The 19,946-nt window shown below is 37.2% G+C and overlaps 2 protein-coding genes across 10 annotated transcripts in view; one reads left to right on the plus strand and one right to left on the minus strand.

Moving 5' to 3' along the window:
* The window catches only part of LOC138694294 (ubiquitin-like modifier-activating enzyme 5), a 63,446-nt gene extending 57,523 nt beyond the window's left edge, over positions 1-5,923 (plus strand). For all 4 annotated transcript variants that reach the window (XM_069817846.1, XM_069817847.1, XM_069817845.1 and 1 more), the window contains 2 exons: positions 1,026-1,240; positions 5,636-5,923. In XM_069817846.1, the coding sequence (XP_069673947.1) occupies positions 1,026-1,240; positions 5,636-5,826 (406 nt within the window). In that variant the 3' untranslated portion in view covers positions 5,827-5,923. The remainder of the gene's footprint in view (positions 1-1,025; positions 1,241-5,635) is intronic.
* LOC138694297 (transmembrane protein 41A-like) overlaps positions 1-19,946 on the minus strand; it is a 65,974-nt gene that overhangs the window by 10,655 nt on the left and 35,373 nt on the right. For 5 of the 6 annotated variants that reach the window (XR_011330891.1, XR_011330890.1, XR_011330887.1 and 2 more), the window contains one exon: positions 5,604-5,743. The exons of the other annotated variant lie outside the window; for it this stretch is intronic. The gene's annotated coding sequence lies outside the window, so the exon portion shown is untranslated. The remainder of the gene's footprint in view (positions 1-5,603; positions 5,744-19,946) is intronic. 6 annotated transcript variants of the gene reach the window in all.

Genomic DNA, 19,946 nt, shown 5'->3' on the forward strand with positions numbered 1-19,946 from the left:
GTTGTACATATTTTTTAGTGAAATGCACTCACTCAGAATGAGTTAATGTAGACACACACTTTCTCATTCGTTTTACACGTTTTCCAATAATTCATTTGCTTTCTCGTGTTGTGATTGGTATTACTGTTTATAGTTTCCGTTATTGAATTGCTATTCAAAATACACAAAGTACATTTTTTTATAATTCCAAAAGTATATTTAGTTTATTTCATAAATTGCATAACTTAAGTATATGATAATATATTTATTGTTAATCAACATACATCTACGTCATAGTGGACCATCATATTTCTATATTCTGGTCACACCATAACTTTATTTACCTAATCATACAATTAATTGATTAATTAGCGGACTTACTCGTGTTAATTATGTAAGTTTGTGCTGCTTACAGCTGTTTCAGTGCTTCACGCACCATCCTCAGAGCCTACTAGATCTCGGCGTCATCTCGAACTTCTCTGCCTGTTATGTGGGTGTGTTTGATTGTTGAAAGGTGTTGAAGAGTGGAGTCAAATAGTGTGTGTACTGAAATTGATCTGTGTGTTGACAACAATAGTGTGTATGTACTGAAATTGATCTGTATGTTGACAACAATAGTGTGTGTGTACTGAAATTGATCTGTGTGTTGACAACAATAGTGTGTGTGTACTGAAATTGATCTGTGTGTTGACAACAATAGTGTGTGTGTACTGAAATTGATCTGTGTGTTGACAACACACAGATCAATTTCAGTACACACACACTATTTGACCCCACTCTTCAACACCTTTCAACAATCAAACACACCCACATAACAGGCAGAGAAGTTCGAGATGACGCCGAGATCTAGTAGGCTCTGAGGATGGTGCATGAAGCACTGAAACAGCTGTAAGCCGCACAAACTTACATAATTAACACGAGTAAGTCCGCTAATTGATCAAATAATTATATTCAAGTGTTAAAAGTAGTGTACGCAAGATTCAAAATGGACTAATCATACAGTTTAGTTAATGTTTATATTAAGATTTCATTTGTTCTTATTGTAGGTATCTCTTAGGATTTGGTCAAGTATCGTATTACTTGGGGTACAGTGCCCTGACAGACTTCTTCCCAACAATGCATTTACGACCCAATTCAGCATGTGATGACAGCTTCTGTCGACAGAGGCAAGCGGAAGTAAAAGCTCGGCCTCCAAAAGAGAAACCCATTGGAGATGGTAGTTCTGATGACAAAGAAGTTACCCACGAAGATAATGAGTGGGGTAAGCATAAAAACTGATGTTAGTAACAAGCATATGGTCTTGTGGTTCCCATGCCTGCCTCTGGATCGAAGTAGCCTTGGTTCAAATCCAGCTAAGAACAGTCTATTTTTCAGATGAAAAAATTCGGCCGTAAGCACGGATAAGTTCTCCGTTCTTCCCTTAACTTTCCTGATGATGGAGCCAAGATGTAACTCCAAAATGTTGGATGTGTACATCTAAGATATGATGTAAATACCTAAAAGCCTTGCACCACGTTCATTATGCTGGGGAAGTACCAATTACAAGGGATACAACAGGCTTCTTTCCCAACCCTATAATCCTTCATTTCTTTATATATATTTTTTTAGTTATTTAACGATGCTGTATCAACTACTAGGTTATTTAAGGGTACACTGATGTGAAATTTGAAATTTCTAAACTATTCGATGTAGATCTCTGAAATTTTGTACAGTTGTCCTACTGTATACAAATAGTCTGTGTACAAAGTTTCGTCTCATTTGATGCAGAAATATATGAATTATTAATAATTTTGTAATTTTAAATTGTGTAAATTTAGCTTTTCAAAAATTGCTACTCCTCCCACAAATTCAAATATTTTGGCCTGAAATTTTGTCTACATACTTGCCAGACCCTCGGAAATAAAACTTATTATACAATTTTTCCATTTATTCTACTAAAAATAAAATAAAAAATATTTTATGCACTAAAGTGTAAAAACGGAAAAAAAAAATCAACTCGAGCATAAAGAAAAATTAATATTAAATAAAATATGAATGTTAGGTATAATCCTGATAGTAAGTTTTGTTAAGAACACATTCAGAAACCTCTACAAAAAATATCATGCAAGTAGTACAACATTTGTAGGAAGAGTAGCATTTTTAGCAATGAAAAATTTACAAAAACTGAAAGTGGAGAAAATTGACTTCAAAGTTTGGGATGATAATAATAAACAAGAACTCTATCTTTTTGATTTTCTAGGCATTTTGAGATATATAGGCGTTGCTTATTATACGCAGAACTTACTCTTATATACACTACCATGCAGTGCACACCTAACCTGCACTAGTAAATAAAGATGACGACTGAAAAAAAAACATGTAAACTTATTAAAACAAATCACTCTAGACTGTAGACACTATTATAACACTAACAATAAAACTGTTAGAAACTTGCAAATATTTCTTGTATAACAAAACAAAAACCAAGCATGGAAAACACGTTGATATGGCTACTAGCAACAAATGGAATTTTTCTTCAGACAAGAGTTGTGGTCTCCTTGGTAACTGAATATTTTTCAAAGGAAAGCATCCTTTGAAGTGACATCTGTTGGGTCCTATGAAGAAATATTTCGAGAAGTCGAGAAGCTACACTATCTGAATTGGAAATCTAATGTACACAAATGTTTGTGGAAATTGCAACACCAAGAAAGATACATGTGACTGAAATGAAATTGATACCTCAGATTAGGTACATAAAAATATACAAATGATTAGAATTACAGAATTGTACCTGATCTGTGACCGTGAGATTTCAGTATGGTGTGAAGCTTCCATGCGCTGCAATCAGAGCTTCTAAGCGTCGTGGCATGGAATCAAAGAGAGACTGGATATGTTCCTGGGGAATCTCCCTTCATGCAAGTCCACAAAGAGTCAAGGGTCGGTGCTGGAGGACCATGACGAACAAATTGCCAACCAACCATTTCCCAGACATGTTCGATGAGCGACATGTCTGGCGAACGTGCAGGCCAGGAAAGAGGATACCCATTGTTCTTCAAAAGAAGGCTTGCACAATCCTCGCCACATGTTGCCGGTCATTGTCCTGCTGAAATGTGGCATGTGGAGTTGCCTGAAGGAGGGGCAGTACTTCGGGCTCTAAAACCTCCCTAATGTAGCAATTGCTGTTCAGATTGCCCTGAATACGTAGAAGGCGAGATCGCATATTGTATCCAATGGCGCCCACACTATCACACTAGCATTTCTCCGCTATGCTGCTCAACAATGCAGGCTCTCAGATTGTGTTCACCACGGTAGGGTCTAACATGTATGCAACCATCATTGTAGGACAAGTAGGACTAGCATGACTTGTCCGAAAACACTAAATTTTGCTACTCAGCACGCCCATTATAGTCTGAGACGTTGGTGGTTTCTGGACAATGGAAGCCGTCGCAACAGCATGTGAGCCACTAGTCCATCCCTCAAAAGACGGCGACGAACGACGGCAGATAGATCAACATCCGATGCACTACTCCAACGTCGACTCAACATTGTGGATGAAGCTGTATGGTCCGTCACGGCCAAGAGGATAAGATGGCGGTCATCCCGTGCTGTGGTCACATTACGTGGTCCAGTGCCCACTCGTCTCTGTGTACGATCCTCTTCTATCCACTGGTTCCACACATGCATCACTGTCATAACAGCATGCCTTGTACGAGCCGAAATATCACGGTATGACAAACCTGCTTACTGGAGAACAATCATTCCCCCCGAACTCATTCACGTGCTGATATTGCGACCTTCCTCGTCGACGAGGCATACCTACACTAGATTCACGTTTCCACTTCCTTTGGAAGCTCTGCACTGACTGAGCAAGGCATAACATTGACCTTGCTGGTGAAACAAGAGACATCACTGTTGAGCCTATGTGTACGCCATTTCCCTGGAAATGTAATCAATTATTGATGGTACACTGTTCTACACATCTCCCGAGATTGGAATCGTTCGGGCCATTCTTTCTGTGTGTTGTCTTTTCACAAACAGTAGTGTAATAAATAATATATGAAATACAGCGTAATTTCCACAATCGTCGCAGAATTCAGAGTTGAGAGCGTGGACGGGGGATTTACATTACCAGTCAGAGCGCGCAACCTTTTCGAAATGTGGCCCTAAACAGGTGATAGACCGATCGTATGACCATGAAAATTGCAGAGGACATCTCTACACCATGAACAATTTGTTAAAGATAAAAACAAAAAATCAATATTTTTGACCAAAAATGACAAAATTTCACATCAGTGTATCCTTAACATCGATGAGATTGGTGATAGTGAGATGGTATTTGGCGAGATGAGACTGAGGATTCGCCATAGATTACTTAGCACTCACCTTACGGTTGGAGAAAACCTCGGAAAAAACCCAACCAGGTAATCAGCCTAAGCGGGAATCGAACCTGCGCTTGAACGCAACTTCAGACCAACAGGCAAACGCCTTAACCAACTGAGCCATGCCGGTGGCCTCATTTCTTTATATCTCGACTTGTTAAGTGTCCTCTTTCGAGAGGAAGGAGCATTATAGTCAACTGATGAAGAGCAGAAAGTCTAACAAAAAATAATTTATTACAAGAATCTGTGGCACAACAGCACTAATAGAGTGAAGGCTTACCAACATCATGATTAAAAGAGATGAAGTCATTATTGAATTAGCATCATTTACATTATTTATCATAAGAGAAGATATACATTTTGTTTTAATTAATGTAGTATTTATTATTTTCTCTATAGACTTTTTCTTGGAAAAACAACTGTATGAGTTTGACTTTGAGTCACTGTACAGTATGTGAGCCATTGAGAGCAGAAGTGGTGTAAGCCAAAAATGGGTAATGAGGGTTAAAGTAAACATTCTGTAAAATACAGCGCAAAGTAGCAATTAATATTCAATTTATTTAAACTATTAGTAGTCAGTGGATAGCAAGAAGGACATATTAATTGCTACTTTGCGCTGTATTTTACAGAATTACTTTAAATCTCATTACCCAATTTTGACTTACATCACTTTTGCTCTGAACGGCTCATGTAATTTAGGCCATCCTTGGGAGGATTTAAACCCATGAACTTCGGACAAAATGACTCTCTCTCTCTCCCTTTTTTTTTTTTAAAGAAAATATATTCCATATATAAGAATGACCAATTCCAATCAGCCATGCCTACTACCATTGCATAAGATATCTTTTTTAAATTATTTTCACAGAATTATGAGCTGAAGTACTATACCTAGGTACAAATAAGCTTTGGACAATAATAATAGTAATACTTACTTACTGGCTTTTAAGGAACCTGGAGGTTCATTGCCGCCCTCACATAAGCCCGCCATTGGTCTCTAACCTGAGCAAGATTAATCCATTCTCTATCATCATATCCCACCTCCCTCAAATCCATTTTAATATTATCTTCCCATCTACGTCTCGGCCTCCCCAAAGGTCTTTTTCCCTCCGGCCTTCCAACTAACAATAATAATAATAATGAAAAAGTGAGAAAATTAAAATAAAACCTGTCATACCACTATACCCACTATGTGATTTGTTCATAACTGATACCAATGGATCAACTCTGAACTGCTGTAATTTTATAAAAAATTTCACATTTACTTACCATTCTTGTTTTCTTTGCTTCTGTCTGAATAGGCATCTGCTTGGTGGATGAGACTGATCCCAGTGAATTGCAAGCAGAGGAAGATCTTGCACAAGGCTTTGTGGCAGGAGTGAAGGCAGCATACAGCATGCCAGCACCAGCTGTACAGGAAGAAGACTCAAATCAAGCCGACACATCTGGGGTCAGCCTAGACGAACTGATGGCGCAGATGAAAGCCATGTGAATGTTGGGTTAGATGCATTGCTGAGCTGATCTGAGGGGATTCTGTATGTTTCTTTGATAATCTGGACGGAAGTTATTAAAGATTTATGTTCACACAACATTTTTCTTGTTTTCTCAGTAAACCCTAACCCTCCCAAACTAAGATGAAAGATCTGACAAGCAAACATTCTCATGGGGGTGGATAAACAAGTTTTTTTTTTCTTGCACCATGTTAATAATGTCAAGACAAGTGCTTATACAAATTTTGGCCACCCGAGTGCAATTACGAGGACCGTCCTGAAAGTAAGCTTTCTTGGGGCCGTTTACAGAAAGAAAACAATATCGTGGAAAGATATATTGGTACAGATATAGCAACTGTTGAGTTATTTTTCAACATATTCGCCACCAGAAATGAGACATTTGCAGTACCATGAGATGAACTTTTGTATCCCTGTGTAATAGAAGTCTGCCGTCTGGAATCAGAACCAGTATATGGCAGCCGTCTGCACAGTATGACAAATGTCTCAATTCCGGTGGGGAATATGTTGAAAAGTAGCTCAACAATTTTATCTGTTTCATTAAATCTTTCCATGAAATTGTGTTCTCTATCTGTAGACGACCCCAGGGAAACTTACTTTCGGGACAGCCTTTGTAATTGCACTCAAGTGGCCAAAATTTGTATAAGCACTTGTTTTGACATTATTAACATCCTGGAAGAAAAAAAAAAACTTTATCATCTGCCCCCAGGACAATATTTGCTTGTGAGTGGTTTTAGAGAAATAGAAATTCATTGAGGGGGCGGGAGGGGGAAACTGCTGACTTCAAAAATAAATAAAAATGATAGTATGAACTAGTACATGCTCACCTCCAGACTCTGGGCCATATGAATAAAAGTGAAGGATTTCCTTCGAAGCAAGAGGTTGAAGTATAAGGATGTGCTCCGAAGCAAAAGGTTGAGGTATAAGCATATGCTTCGAATTGTAAGAATAACCTCTACCTTATCCTTCTACCTTATATTTCTAAGACAGGAACATGTGCTCATGAATGCTGTTGTGTCGTTTCCTGTTGCAGTACTGTGTATTTGTCGGCGCTCTTTGTCATCTGAGAGCGGGTGTTCGGTTTCATAAAGAAATGCGATAAGCAGCAATGGTAGGCCTCCCAATGATATACTCGTAGCATGTATCCTTCTGATGCTAATAAACCACGCTCATTTAAATCACAGTCCCGCGCCATGGCGTCGTGGTCTAAGGCATCCTGTCTAGGACTCGCGTTACAGAATGCGCGCTGGTTCGAGTCCTCGTGAGGGAAGAAATTTTCTCATAGAATTTCGGCCAGTGTATGGGACCAGTGCCCACCCAGCATTGTGATGCACTTGGGGAGCCACGATAGGTAGTCAAAATCCGGTTTCGCAAACCAGCTATAACGGCTGGGGGGATCATCGTGCTAACCACACGATACCTCCATTCTGGTTGGATGATCATCCACCTCTACTTCGGCATGTGGACATGAGGCCAGCGGCCGGCTGGTCGGTCTTGGCCCTTCAAGGCTGTAAAACCATGGATTTACTTTTACTTTACATTTCAATCACAACTAAATAAGGATTCCACGTGGTTAAAACTGCATCTTCTGATTCAGACAGCGGTACCTTTGTGCCCCTTGAAAGTACAATTATATTTTAGCTACACATCCTGGAATATTAGAAAAAAGTGACAAGTTCTAGAAGTGAAGAGGAAAAAAAAAAAAGATAGCATTTCAGAAAATGATAAAAATTATTTAAGAAAATTCGGCATACTAATAAATTCCTCTTAACATGCGCCTTTGAAGTGCCCATAATAGCATTATTACATATTATAATTAAGGCTACTATAAGAAATAGTGATAGTTAATTAAAGTTTCTACGTTAATCTGTGCGCATCAATAAAATACGAGTAGTAAAATTTTACCACTGCAGTGACGTGAATATATATGAAGTCCTTCCAGTGGCAGGATCCTCTTGCTCTTCAGTATTTTCATCTTCATTTAAATCCTATATATTGTCCGTAAAGTCATAATTATGATCATATAGGTACTTCTCTAGCTTACATTGTGAAAAAAGAAGCAACAAACAATATGATTGTTGGGACGTTTGAGGCAGCAATTGTACAGGCGTATTGTAGAATGGGAAACCTGCTTCTTAGTTCGCCAAAGGAACATTCTATTATAAATAACTGTCTCTCTATTTAAAAATCCGATATCGATATGATACCATGAGCCATGGTTCGAAGCCGTCACCGAATAGAACAGTATTTTTAAATCCACTGAACACATCACGAACTGATGAATTTTTCCATATATTACAGTCAAGAACGGACCCTGGCCAACCAACTGCAACACTAATAAAGCTTTCTTTTGCTTTGCATGTAGCTTGCAACTTACTCATCATTTTATCACCATACCACCATGCTGTGTATGTTTAGCAATGCGCACGAGTGCAGTCTAATACACTGATTACACTAGGAAAATTTAATTTCTATAACTATTCAGGTTTTGCAACTGTTATATCTTGTAATGATGATGACAACTTGAGCCATTTGTTCGCATTTTCCGTTATATTTAAATCATTAATAACAGTTTTACTCATAGTGGTCCGATGTATACCCATCTCTTCTGCAATACCTGATTGGAATCTCCGATCGACCATGAACCGCCAAAAAAAAAAAAAAAAAAAAAAAAAAAAAAAAAAAAAAAAAACCTTCATTTCCAAGGATGGCTGGCTGAGTGGCTTTACGAGGGCTGGACCTGAGACGGATTCGTACACTTGAGCACGCTTTGGTCCATTGTGCGCCCTGTATACTATGATTATCCAAATCCGACAGGTGGCCTGAGTGGCATTCGTGAATCTGACACTGACAGGTTGCCCATTCTGTCTCAGCCCGAGATACAGCCAGGTCCCGTTTCGCGACGATAAACCCCAGCGGCCGGAGCTCCAAGCCCTTCCTATATCAGCATCGGAAACCCGTACTACCAAGAATTCACTCTAACCTATTTTTATTATTGCAGATAATAGATGAAATGGAATGTTACAGGGAAACAGGAGTATCCCGAGAAAACTCTTTGCAATGTCTGATTTGTTTACCACAAATTCCAACACGACCTGGCCGAGGATCGAATCCAGGCCTCCGGGATTGTAGACAGCAAGCTAGCACTTGGGCCCCTCCTCTTCTCTCCTGTGTTTCTTCCAGAAAATGAGATGTAATCCATTGGATATTTTCTTCATTAAGTATATATAAACTGTTATACTGCTCCCTAACAGTACACCAACGTAATTTGTAGTATTTTTCACGACGTAATGCGACAGGTAATTCAACCAGATTAGTAAACCACGGAGATGAGTCTGCTCCTGACCAGACTTCACTTTTTAGAAGGATATGCTTCTGAATCGAAGGATATGCTTCACTTTATTCATACATTTTTTCTAATTCTGAAGCAAAAGGTTGCGCTCTAAGCAAATGCTTCTTCCTGTGAAGCAAGTGCTCTTTTCCTATTGCGTCATCAAGAGCAGAAGGTTTTGCTCTGCATTTTATTATTAAAATCTGAAGCACATCCTTCAAAATAGTAAAATAAAAGGATATGCTCAACTTTATTCTTACGGCCCTCTGTCTCTGCTGTCTAGTGATCTCCGAGAGAACCTTGATTCATCGGAACACAGTACTTTGCTCCAATCCTCCCTTATCCCTTCTGCATGTTCACGGACAAATCGTAGACGAGCTGCTCGATGGTATGGGTGTCAATGCTAGGACTGTTGCAGGTCAGCATGATTTTATGGCTACTTTCCATAGACCTCTCCAAATTGTCCTCACACTTATGGTGACACCCACACATTGTGAAGTCGATTTTGGGCTTCCATCGAGATTGTATGATGATTTCTTAAAATCTCACCTCCAGACTGCATCTTCATCAATAAGCAACTTCCTGCATATTTTTACTTATATTTCATTCATTCACAGTTTTCTGAGCAAGGGCAGGTTTTTCACTGCAAACCCTGCATTCTGCAATCTTTTCTATTTTTCCTCTTCCTCTTTGTCTCCGCATATGATCCATATATCTTAATGTCATCCATCATCTGATATCTTCTGTCCCAAACTCTTCTCCTATTCACCATTCCTTCCAGTGCATCCTTCAGTAGGCAATTCCTTCTCAGCTAATTCCTTTTTCTCTTCCTGATTAGTTTCAATATCATACTTTCTTCACCCACTCTTTCCAACACAGCTTCATTTCTTATTCTGTCTATCCATTTCACACTCCCCATTCTTCTCCAATGCTTCTAGTCGCTTTTCTTCACTTTGTCGTAATGTCCATGTTTCTGCTCCCACACAAAACATTTCACTAGTCTCTTCCTTAATTCTTTTTTCAGAGATCCGGTAGATAGCACATCGTTTGTGAAGAGGACATCACGTGAATGTTGCATCACTAATCTTTGTTCAATGGTAAACGAACTCTGGTCAGCCATGTTTGTTTATAACTGCACGGTTACCATGGTAGAAAATTTAAATTAAATTATGGTTTATTTAATGATGCTTGCAACTGCCGAGGTTATATCAGCATCGCTGGTGTGCTCGAATTTCGTCCTGCAGGATTTCTTTTACATGCCAGTAAATCTACTGACATGAGCCTGTCGCATTTAACTACACTTAAATGCAATTGACCTGGGCCGGGATTAAATCTGCTATCTCGAGCACAGAAGGCCAGCGCTATACCAACTACGCTACGGAGACCGACTCTACTTCTGAATGATTACCTTAGTTTCGAGGGTAATGTAGTTAAAAGCTAAGAAAACCTATGTAACATTGCATTCATAACAATGAAATTAACATTTTAATGTGTGTGAGGGACAGACAGAGAGAGAAGCTAGATACATTGCATCCGTATAGATTTTTCAAAACAAATTCTATTGTCAATAGCAATGATTAAGAAAAAATAAATTTCTATAATGCAACAATATAAAACCACTAACCCTCTTATGCACATTAAGGTCATGGAGTTGCTGCATGTTTTAACTAGTAGGTACATTTTTAAAATCTTCATCATTCACACTAGAGTCAGTCTTTATATTTGGTAATTCAATAAAATACAGAGAATTAAATAAGTTTTTAACTTTATTGAAACTCGTTATTAAGGACAATAACAAAATGAATTTATAACAAAAGCCTCACATAAAAACAGTTCCTAACGTGCTGCCACAATATGTTCCAAAGTTATTGGAGTTTAGAGAGTTTCAGGCAAAATTTATAAACTAGAAGTGTCTGTTATCTAGTATTTCATCAACTGTTCATTTTATGCAGTAATAGGAACAAAAAATATAATTAACAAGATACTTTTGCCAGAGTAGTTAGAAACTAATGTTCCGAAAAGCAAGAATCTTCCATCAATTAAATAGAAAAGAATACAAATTTCTTACTGTCCGCCGAGTTACCTCTGTGGTAGAGTATGCCTTTAGATTAGCTGACCTGGGTTCGATTCCCGGTGAGGTCAGAAATTTTCATGTAAAATTTCTACCTCGGAACTAGAAGAGATGGCGGTGCGCAATTTCTAATCTCTAGACTGTGCACCAATATGCCTGGGTTAAATCTCAAATCTCTTCGCAGTGCATATGAAGAGAAGGCATATGTCACTGTTGATAGTGATTCATCCGTCGGTTGGGGATGTTAAGCCTGAAGGCCCCTTTGGTGCTATTCGACAGAAGTAGGCTACATGCCGGCACCAGGTTTCCCCTTCTTCCATCCTCATCTTCATCATCATCACTCATTCCAGACACTACACTTACACATACACTCACCCTAGTACATGACATAACTCTCCACAGATACACATCATGTACTTGTGGCTAGCCGAAGTGTTGTACAACTAGAAAATGGGTCACAGTCCTGCCATCTATCCGCAATATGCGGAACCCGAATCACGTAAAGTGAAGTGGATAGGCATTGGATACATACATACATACAAATTTCTTATTTATAATACTGTCACTGCATACAAAGCAAAGACAAGTTACTTTATATGCAAGCAATTAAATTCGTTGCCTAATGTAGAACAAATAAATAAAATATAAAATAATATAAAGTAAGGAAGATACCAGTGTTTTTTCGTCTGAGGAGATCCCTTGCTGTACAATTCCAGAATTAAATTACTGACAGTACTGTGAGATTTGAGGTGGGTAAAGCATTGATAGGTAGATTTTTTAAACTAATGCTTCTACTCTATTCCTGGTAAATAAATGATTCTGTGACTTTGATCTTTTTCCTCTTTTACATTAAAGTTAGGCCTATGTTGTCTTTTTTTTTTAAGTTGGTTGTTTAACGGCACTATATTAACTAGTATTTTATATAGCACCAATCAAATTAGTGACAGCGGAATACTTCGCAAGATGAGGACAAAGATTCGCCATGAGATAACCTGCCATTTGCCTTAAAGATGGGGAAAACCTCGGAAAAAGTCCAACCAAGTTTTATCAGCCCAAGCAGGAATCGAACCCATGCTCGAATACAGCTCTGGATCAGTAGGGAAACGTGTCTACTGCCTGAGCTATGCCTGTGGCTATCTCATTGTCCCTGAAAAAATTCTTAAAATTTTTAAAAGGTTTTTGGGATTGCACAGCAAGTGGATCACCCTGTATTACACATCTTAATAATACAGTGTGTCTAGAAATAAGAGTGGACTTGCCGGCTGTTTACATGTAAATCTGGCATTAGATGTGGCAACTCTCACCCAGTCCAAGACCACCGTGGTCCACTCTATCTCTAGATGCACTGTATATTAAATAGGTTATATAATTCACCCTTCATGCTAAAATCATCCTCAAAGGTACGTATTTCAAACCTAATACAGTATCAGATGTAAACACATTGTAATATTATATTTATTATATATATATTTTTCTATATCTGCCAGTGAACAAAAGACACTTATAAAAAAATAGGCCTTCATACTTGTACAGACCCAGAAACAAAATTTGGGTCACTTGAATTTTCCGAGTTCCAGTTATAACATTCTGTGCATTCATGTGGCTCAAATTTTGTTTTGTCTGTACAAGCAAAGGTTTAAAATGCAAACATATGGCTGGTTATTCTTCATAGCCATTTCAACCATTGAGCAAAGATACACAATGTGGAAAGACACGGTGTGTCCATAAAGTTCCAGTACTCGAAGGATTTGAATTTATTAAATGAGCTATATATCACTTAAGTATTATTTTATAATGTTCCCATCCACCTTGCAAGCGCAAGTTCATATGCTTGCACATCTTCTGCAACACACTTCTTAACATTGCAGGAGTGGCTGTTTCTATTGTGCATCTAATTGCCTGTTTCAGGTCATCCACCATATGAAGGTTATCTTTATAAGCCCTTTCCTTCAAATAATCTCACAAAAAAACTGGTGGACCCAAATCAGGAGAGCATGGTGGCCAAAAGTTTTTTTGATATGAGGTGATCACCAGAAAAAAAACCCTTAACATTTTCATAGTTTTATTAGAAATGTGACACAGTGCACTATCCTGCTGGAGCAGTCATGTTCATAAAGTTCTAACAAAATCACTAAATCTAGAACAATATGTCTGTATACAACACTCTACTGGGGTATCGAAGAACAGTAGTCCTACATCCTTTGATTTTGATATGATATACCAAATACTGATTTTCTGAAAATGAAGCAATACCTCATGTAAGATATGGGAATTTTCAGCAGCCCAAATTCATGTGTTCTGAGAGTTTATGTATCCATTTAAGTGAGACCACACTAAGCTGCCATACCTCCACACATCTCTGATATGACTTACGTACATGAGAAGTATAGTAGAACCCCGATTATCCGTCACCCTATTAACCGATTGGCGAATTATCTGACTGTCTATTTCTCGTTCTTCTTTTCTTCAGAAATAAATAACTTATATGAATTACTGTTTTATACATCATGTTAGTAGGTTCTACATATGTTTTGCTAGAGAGTGTTATTACAAACCTTTATCGTTACACAGCATTGTCTACTGTTCGAATTGCCGTTCTATAATATAATTTGTAGCCTATATAAAATGCCTTCCACGGGTGTTAACAGAAAACGTGTTGTGCTAAGTACCGAAAAAAAAAATGGAAATAATTGAATGGTTTGAGAAAGAGAAACTGTGGCTCATCTCGCATCAGAATACGAGATTGGAGTTACAACTGCGCGATTTAATAAACAAGGATGAAGTGTAAAAAAGTATGCAAATCTACAATATGAGACCTCCTTTATTCCTATCTTTCCTGAGACAGTCATTACAAAGGGCTTCCTTGTCCCTTAAAAACTCGTCTTTGACAACCAGACTTAAACTAGTGAACTTCTGATCCATTACCTAGCAAGTTAAATACAAGCCCATGGAGGAAATTACACAATCTTTCATAGTACGGATTATCCGATTTTTTCGATTAACCATTCAGTCCATCCCCTTCATTACCACGGATAATAGAGGTTCTACTGTATAACTCCGAAAAAAATAACCTCTGACAGTACGGAGATGCATTATGAACTGACAATTATTAGTTTACTACATTTCAAGATTACTATTTCGCCACACCATCTGTTACAGTTAATTAATCAAGATATTATTAAACCCGGAGTATTGGGACTTCATGAATGCTCTATAAAATAAGATAATATCATTAGAACTAGGATATATATACAAAAATGCATTGTTGTATAGATCTATCACTTTGTAGTGACAATCCATTGTTTGACAGTAAGCGTTGAATTGAGTGACACAAACGTAAATGTAACCAAAGATCGTCTGGTACAATCAGAGTGTAATAAAAATCCTATTTACACATAAGATCAATACTCTTTCTTAGCATTGTAGGATGATACGACAGGTGAAAGTAAACTTTTTTTGCTACGCAACCATATGCAATGCTTAGACTAATTCTGAGAAACAACAAACACATCACAGCAACAATGAAACAAGAGAGCTGTCACTACAAAGTGAAACATCTATATATGACATTCTGGAACATACATGCCAAGTGACACCTTAGTCGATGATTTTACATGTATATTTTCTTATTTCTATACGAAATACATACTTATACTAATATTTTCCCTTTTTTAAAATTTAGCTGCATTAATAAAGCTGTGTTTCGTTTTATGGTATATACCACTGCCACTGGGTGCTTGCCCACTTGCAGTGTAAATAAATACATACATACATACTGTTGAAAATGAAAACCATAATTACAACAATACATCAATTCGACTAACATATTCTTATCCATTTCTGTTATGTGGGTATTGAAATCTTCTTGTGATGAAGAATCAACATTTTCATTACATGAAACATTCTTGAGCATTGGAAAATCCTATTCACAGAAGTCAGCCACGTTCTTGATGGAGTTAGGATAGGCAAAAGAAGGTGGTGTGCAATTAACTCAGTGAATTATGTATTGAAATATATCTCTTACAATTCTAATAGCCTGAAACCTGCTAATGCTATTTCAGTACAAGAAACATACTTGTAGCTTATAATTTTGTACTTTTACTGTCATATTTCTTTTTGAATTCGGAATAGTCGGTTATAATTTCGTTTACTTCACAACCAAATAAATGAAGCATATATAGTGAATCTTTGTTTATTATCGTCTTTGACTGTCATTGTTTACACTAACTGACAATCAGTATTGAATGCAATTAAATTTAATTTTCTTCTAAATTTTACTAATTTAATTTTTGCCACATCATATACAGTTTCCCTGGAAAAAGGATGAGACGATTGAATATTCCTAAGTCTCAGATGTAAGACAATGCGCATGATCGGAGACCAGAGCACCGATACACAAGATAACGAATATTGAGTTACTTAAATTCAGGCTATTTGGTTTGTTACTAGCATCGTTCCGAAATTCAATTAAAAAACTGCAAAAAATATGATAATATTACGTAAATAAAAGATAAATATATACATAAATCGTGTAGTTAAATCGACAATGGACCTTCATGACTAGATCGACACTCCGCACAGAAAGGAAAGCTTTCATGTCGTTTCCATAGCTCAGACGGTAAGACTTCTGCGTGTTGTGTAGAAGAGTGCGAGTTCGATTCTTAGTCTACACAACAATTTTTTTTTGTCTAAATAACATTGAAATAGCTAAGTCACGTTGAAATATAGTTTTACAAAGTCCTGAGATTAAGTGTTAATGATGGCAAACAATACAAAATTACAAGTTATAATATTATAAACGTTAATCTAATGAATGCATTTATACACACACATATATACAATGTAAATGCATATATATTAAAAACTAACAATTAAAATGAAATTAAAAAAATATATAATAATAGACAAACTTTTACAAAGGTTTAGAGTCCTTAGGCTATGTCATTTGTTGAGTAATTATTACAATAATTTATTAATAGCTTTCCCATATGTGTAAGAAATGCACTCGGACAAAACAATTTTTGTTAAAAGTATGGCTTTGGATTATTTCATTCTCACCTCTGCAGTTAATTTTAACTATTTTATCTACGTGTTTGCATTCAATTTTATTCATGTTATGATTGAATGAAAAAGCACAGTTGCAGTTATTGACTAATTACATATATTAATACTAATTATTAACTGCATCTGTTAAGTAACCAATTGCAGTATCTTTTGCAAAATCTTGAATGTTTAAGTTGTCAATAATATTTCTGTACTATATACTATAATACGTTAAAAGAATTTGCAATAGATTTGGGATCCTCTACTTTATAATCATTGGTTTTAATGAAAAAATATTTTCTTTCTTAGGATATCTACAAGTTTAAATTTAATAATATTACGAATAGGTTTAATTGCATTACCTGAATTTTGTACTTTTCTACTCAAATATATTCTATTTCCCTCTTTCATAATTTTTTATAAATTACACTGTACTTCTTGCAGTATTTAAGAACATGAGGATCATTACATTGCAACTCATTACATATAGATTCTTCTTTCTACATGAGATTTTGAAGTCCCTGCGTTATCTACATGTTTTAACTTTTGAATTTTTTCACAACATTGAGTGGAGAACATCCACTGAAGTGATTATGAAATTAAGTGAAAAATTCAATATATTTACTCTTAATATCAGTAGTACCAGTGTCATATATGTTTTTCCAAGATTCATTTTGTAGACATAAATGCAAACAATCACTAGATACAGCAATTACGATCCTTTCTTAGTTTTTAAATTAATATTTTGAAATTGTTCAGTGAATTGGAAACACATAGGATTTGTTTATCATGGTCAGACAAGCCATTGATTATAGGTTCTGTCGAATAGGAATTCAGTCTAATTCTGTGTACAAAACGTTTATCAATGGCTGTGTTACTTCAGCTTGTATGCTATGGGAAAATGACCCTACGAATAAGGTTTCCAGTTTCAAGGAGTGAATTTAATTTACTTTTACGGAAAAGTTCCGAGAGATAATCTATGTTTATGTCACTACAGATCACAAATTCCATATGAGATTTCTAAAGTCTTTTCTTTACAAATTCAATGTTGGCTATAAATATTAATAAATAATGTAAGAAATATGAATGATTGTAGTTATAAGTCTGATTTACATTATAAAAAGCAAGAAGTTACATTCCTCGGCAAGATTCGAACTTTCGATGTTTGGTTTTGTCGTCCAACACACAACCACGGACCTATTCAATGCTTATGTTAATAACATACAATTTAGCTGTAGCAATGTGGTGTCATAACTTGGGGTTTGTTTATTTAATGTAATTAGATTTAATTTGATTAGTTTCGCAACAATTGGACTTCCTGTTATATCCTGCTATTTAGATATTTAATTTAGGGTTGATTTATTAACTCTTACTATGCAAGATGCCTCTTATTTCAATAATTCTATATCATGTTAAATAGTCATTGTCTACACTAAAGTATTATCGTCATCTCTCATTTCTCATCGTAATGGCGAACCGACGTGACATGAGACAGCGAGTTATAGCTCTAGTTGAGGCTGGATATGGGGCTAGATCTGCTGGCCGTTTGGTCGGTGTTCCTGGAAGTACAGCCGCGAGGTGGGTTCATCGTTACCAAAATTTTGGGGAGGTCGAAAATCGCCCTATTCCTGGGCGTCCGCGGATTTCTTCATTGGAAGAGGATGCTCTTTTATTCGAGACAGTTCGACAGGACCCCTTTCTGACTGCTAACGAAATAAGAGCAGCATCTAACTTTCCCGGCTCTTCACAGACTGTGATCAGCAGGTTGAGGAACCGCGGTATTAGGAGCCGGAGGGCTGAGCAAATGGAAATATTGGGGGAAGCACAAGCTGTCGACCGTCTTGCCTTCGCTACCAATCGAGTGGATTTCGATTGGAGAAATGTAATTTTCTCCGACGAAACAACCATTTCGAGTGATTACGAAGGTCCTGTCCGTGTCTATCGTGAGGATGGTCTCCGACATGATCAGCGCTATGTGCACCGACGTGAAAGATCGGGGCGCTTTAGCATATCGTGTTGGGGGTGGATGTCTTACGATGGACCTGGCGTTATAGAACGCATCGATGGCCGGTTTAATGCGGAAACTTACGAGCACATTCTGGAAAATATATTCCTTCCCTCCGCCCGAGAACGTTTTCCCGAAGGAACATTGCTGTTCCAGCAGGATAACCATCCCGTGCACTATGCTGCAAGCATTCAAAGATGGTTTCAAAGGAGACCCGAGATCGAAATCATTAATTGGCCTCCGAAGTCACCTGATTTGAATGTCATCGAAAATTTATGGGCGGAATTGAAAAAGAGAAGGATAGCCACCTATGCCCACCGATGACCTCGAAATCGAGACGAATTGTGGGATCAAGTTGTTGACACCTGGGAAGATCTCGCCGGGGATCAGAACTTATTCCACAATCTCGTGACATCCATGCCGGATCGACTTAGAGCTGTAATAGAAGCTGATGGCATGTGGACAAGATTTTAAGTTAACAGGTCTCTTTTTGTTTCTTATGATTTTTGTTTGAGGAAGAATACTTTTAACTTCCAAGTAAGATTTATTTTTTTTGACGAGGTTCAGCCCACTTGTAAGACCCAGAAATTGGGCATAAATTATTCCATATTTTTCGACAAATTAGACAGTCGAGGAACTCTGAACAAATTAATGACACCTCAATAAAAAAAAAGTTTTACCTGGGATCGAACACGAGACGTTTCGGTTATACAATGGAACCGGCACGCTACTATATGAGCTACCGAGACAAGACAGTGATAGCAGCAGTCCAGAATGTAGATCCCTTAGCAGGCATTTGCCATTCGGTACAGTGAAGCAATGATATTTTGGGACTCGAGCTATGTTGTGAAATCCTGGCCTTAAATGGCAGTGTTATTCGTGATCCTTATTCTGGTCCTTGTCCTTGTTGTGGTCCTTGTAACAATTCTTGTACTATTTGTCATGTTATGTATCGTTACGTCGATATCGAGTGAACCGCGCTGTAGAACTTTAACTTCCGACGACCAAGAATCGTCTCATTCTTTTTCAGGGTAACTGTACCTGTACATTTCTTCTGGATGACTAACATTCGCATAATCTCGAACATACAATTATGAAACCAATTAAAAGATGGTTATGAAAGAAATAAGTTCTGATAGTTATTTCGAAACAAGATGATCCATTCATTTCAGAACCCCATCCATCCAGTTCAAAAGCACAGACATTGTTTATTTTACGAAATTCTATTTCTCAAAACCATATGGGACCTTTTCCATCTCTCAATTAACTTAGTGTTCATACGTAATATTTCAACAAAGTGCATCTATTATGTGAATTATTGTACGTTAAATGGCTACACCTGTTGATATAAACGAGTTTTATATCATGTGTTTTTATATCATGTGTGCTTCATGTTAGGTTTATGCTTGCAGTCATTGTAATGTATATACTGTTCGTAACTGTTTGGTTCATAACTTTTTACAGCTCATAGCTTTTTGTTTCTGTACATGATCACAGCATTTCGTAGCATTCTACCAAAGACGTTATAATAGTATACTAGACTCACACAGAGCGCTGGTGTGCTGTCCAAAATTGAAACCAGTCTGCGCATGTTTACGCCACCATGCTACTGGTAGAAATAGAGTGGTAAACACGATTGTCATACTTGTCCTTT

The sequence above is a fragment of the Periplaneta americana genome, chromosome 2 (assembly GCF_040183065.1).
Source record: "Periplaneta americana isolate PAMFEO1 chromosome 2, P.americana_PAMFEO1_priV1, whole genome shotgun sequence".
Lineage (NCBI taxonomy): Eukaryota > Metazoa > Arthropoda > Insecta > Blattodea > Blattidae > Periplaneta > Periplaneta americana.